General features: G+C 56.9%; 1 protein-coding gene across 1 annotated transcript; it reads right to left on the bottom strand.

Moving 5' to 3' along the window:
• Positions 1-18: 18 nt before the first annotated feature.
• On the bottom strand, positions 19-680 carry LOC106723508 (insertion element IS407 uncharacterized 31.7 kDa protein-like; the record flags this gene model as incomplete). Its single annotated transcript, XM_014527808.1, has 1 exon — positions 19-680. A coding segment is annotated over exon 1 (662 nt), but the record flags the coding sequence as incomplete, so codon positions are not given.
• Between the last annotated feature and the right edge of the window lie 362 nt (positions 681-1042).

Raw genomic sequence — 1042 nt, 5'->3', positions numbered from 1 at the left:
AACAGGTAGTGCGCCAGCCAGTCATAGCGAACGGTGCGGTTGTAGCGTTCGATGTAGGCGTTCTGCTGCGGCTTGCCGGGCTGAATGAATTCGACATGAATCCCACGCCGGCTTGCCCATGCCATCAGCGCCGCACTGACGTACTCGGGGCCATTGTCACAACGAATCCGATCCGGCCTGCCGCGCCATTCGATGATCTGCTCCAGTGAACGGATGACACGTTCGGACGGCAGCGAGAATCCGACTTCAATATCGAGCCCCTCGCGGTTGAAGTCGTCGATCACATTGAACAGCCGGATGCTGCGGCCGTCTGACAGCTGGTCATGCATGAAGTCCATCGACCAGACTTGATTGACGGCTGTCGGTTCGGCCAGCGGCGCCGGCTTCTCGCGCACCAGGCGTTTCTTCGGCTTGATGCGCAGGTTCAGTTCCAGCTGCCGGTAGATCCGGTACACCCGCTTGTGATTCCAGCTGAACCCTTTGACGTTACGCAGGTACAAAAAACACAGGCCGAAGCCCCAGTTGCGCTGGTTGGCCGTCAGACGAATCAGCCAGTTGGCGATCTCGCTGTTCTCTGAAGACAGTTTGGCTTGATACCGATAACAGGTCTGGCTGATGCCGAACGCCTGGCATGCTGCCCGAATGCTCACAGCCCTCTCTTGTACTGCCCATTGCGCCATCTCGCGTCGTCGAGATGGCGCTACCACTTTTTTTGCAGTGCCTCGGCGACGATCTCTGCCTTGAGCCGCTCTTCGGCGTACATCTTCTTCAGACGCCGGTTCTCTTCTTCGAGCTCCTTGAGCCTGGCCATCATCGATGCATCCATGCCGCCATAGCGGCTGCGCCATTTGTAAAACAGCGCCGAACTCATCCCGTGTTCACGGCACAGCTCGGGGACCGGCGTGCCGGCTTCGGCTTGCTTGAGAATGGCGATGATCTGGCTTTCCGAAAAACGCGACTTCTTCATGTAAAACTTCCTCGTTTCTGATTGGAGAAAATTCTACTTTCAAATCCGCTTCTTTTTCGGGGGGATTACCGATCT

Source organism: Alligator sinensis, unplaced genomic scaffold (assembly GCF_000455745.1).
Source record: "Alligator sinensis unplaced genomic scaffold, ASM45574v1 C64894453_1, whole genome shotgun sequence".
Classification (NCBI taxonomy): Eukaryota; Metazoa; Chordata; order Crocodylia; family Alligatoridae; genus Alligator; species Alligator sinensis.
Note: the sequence above shows the minus strand (reverse complement) of the source record. Positions and strands in the feature narration are given on the sequence as shown.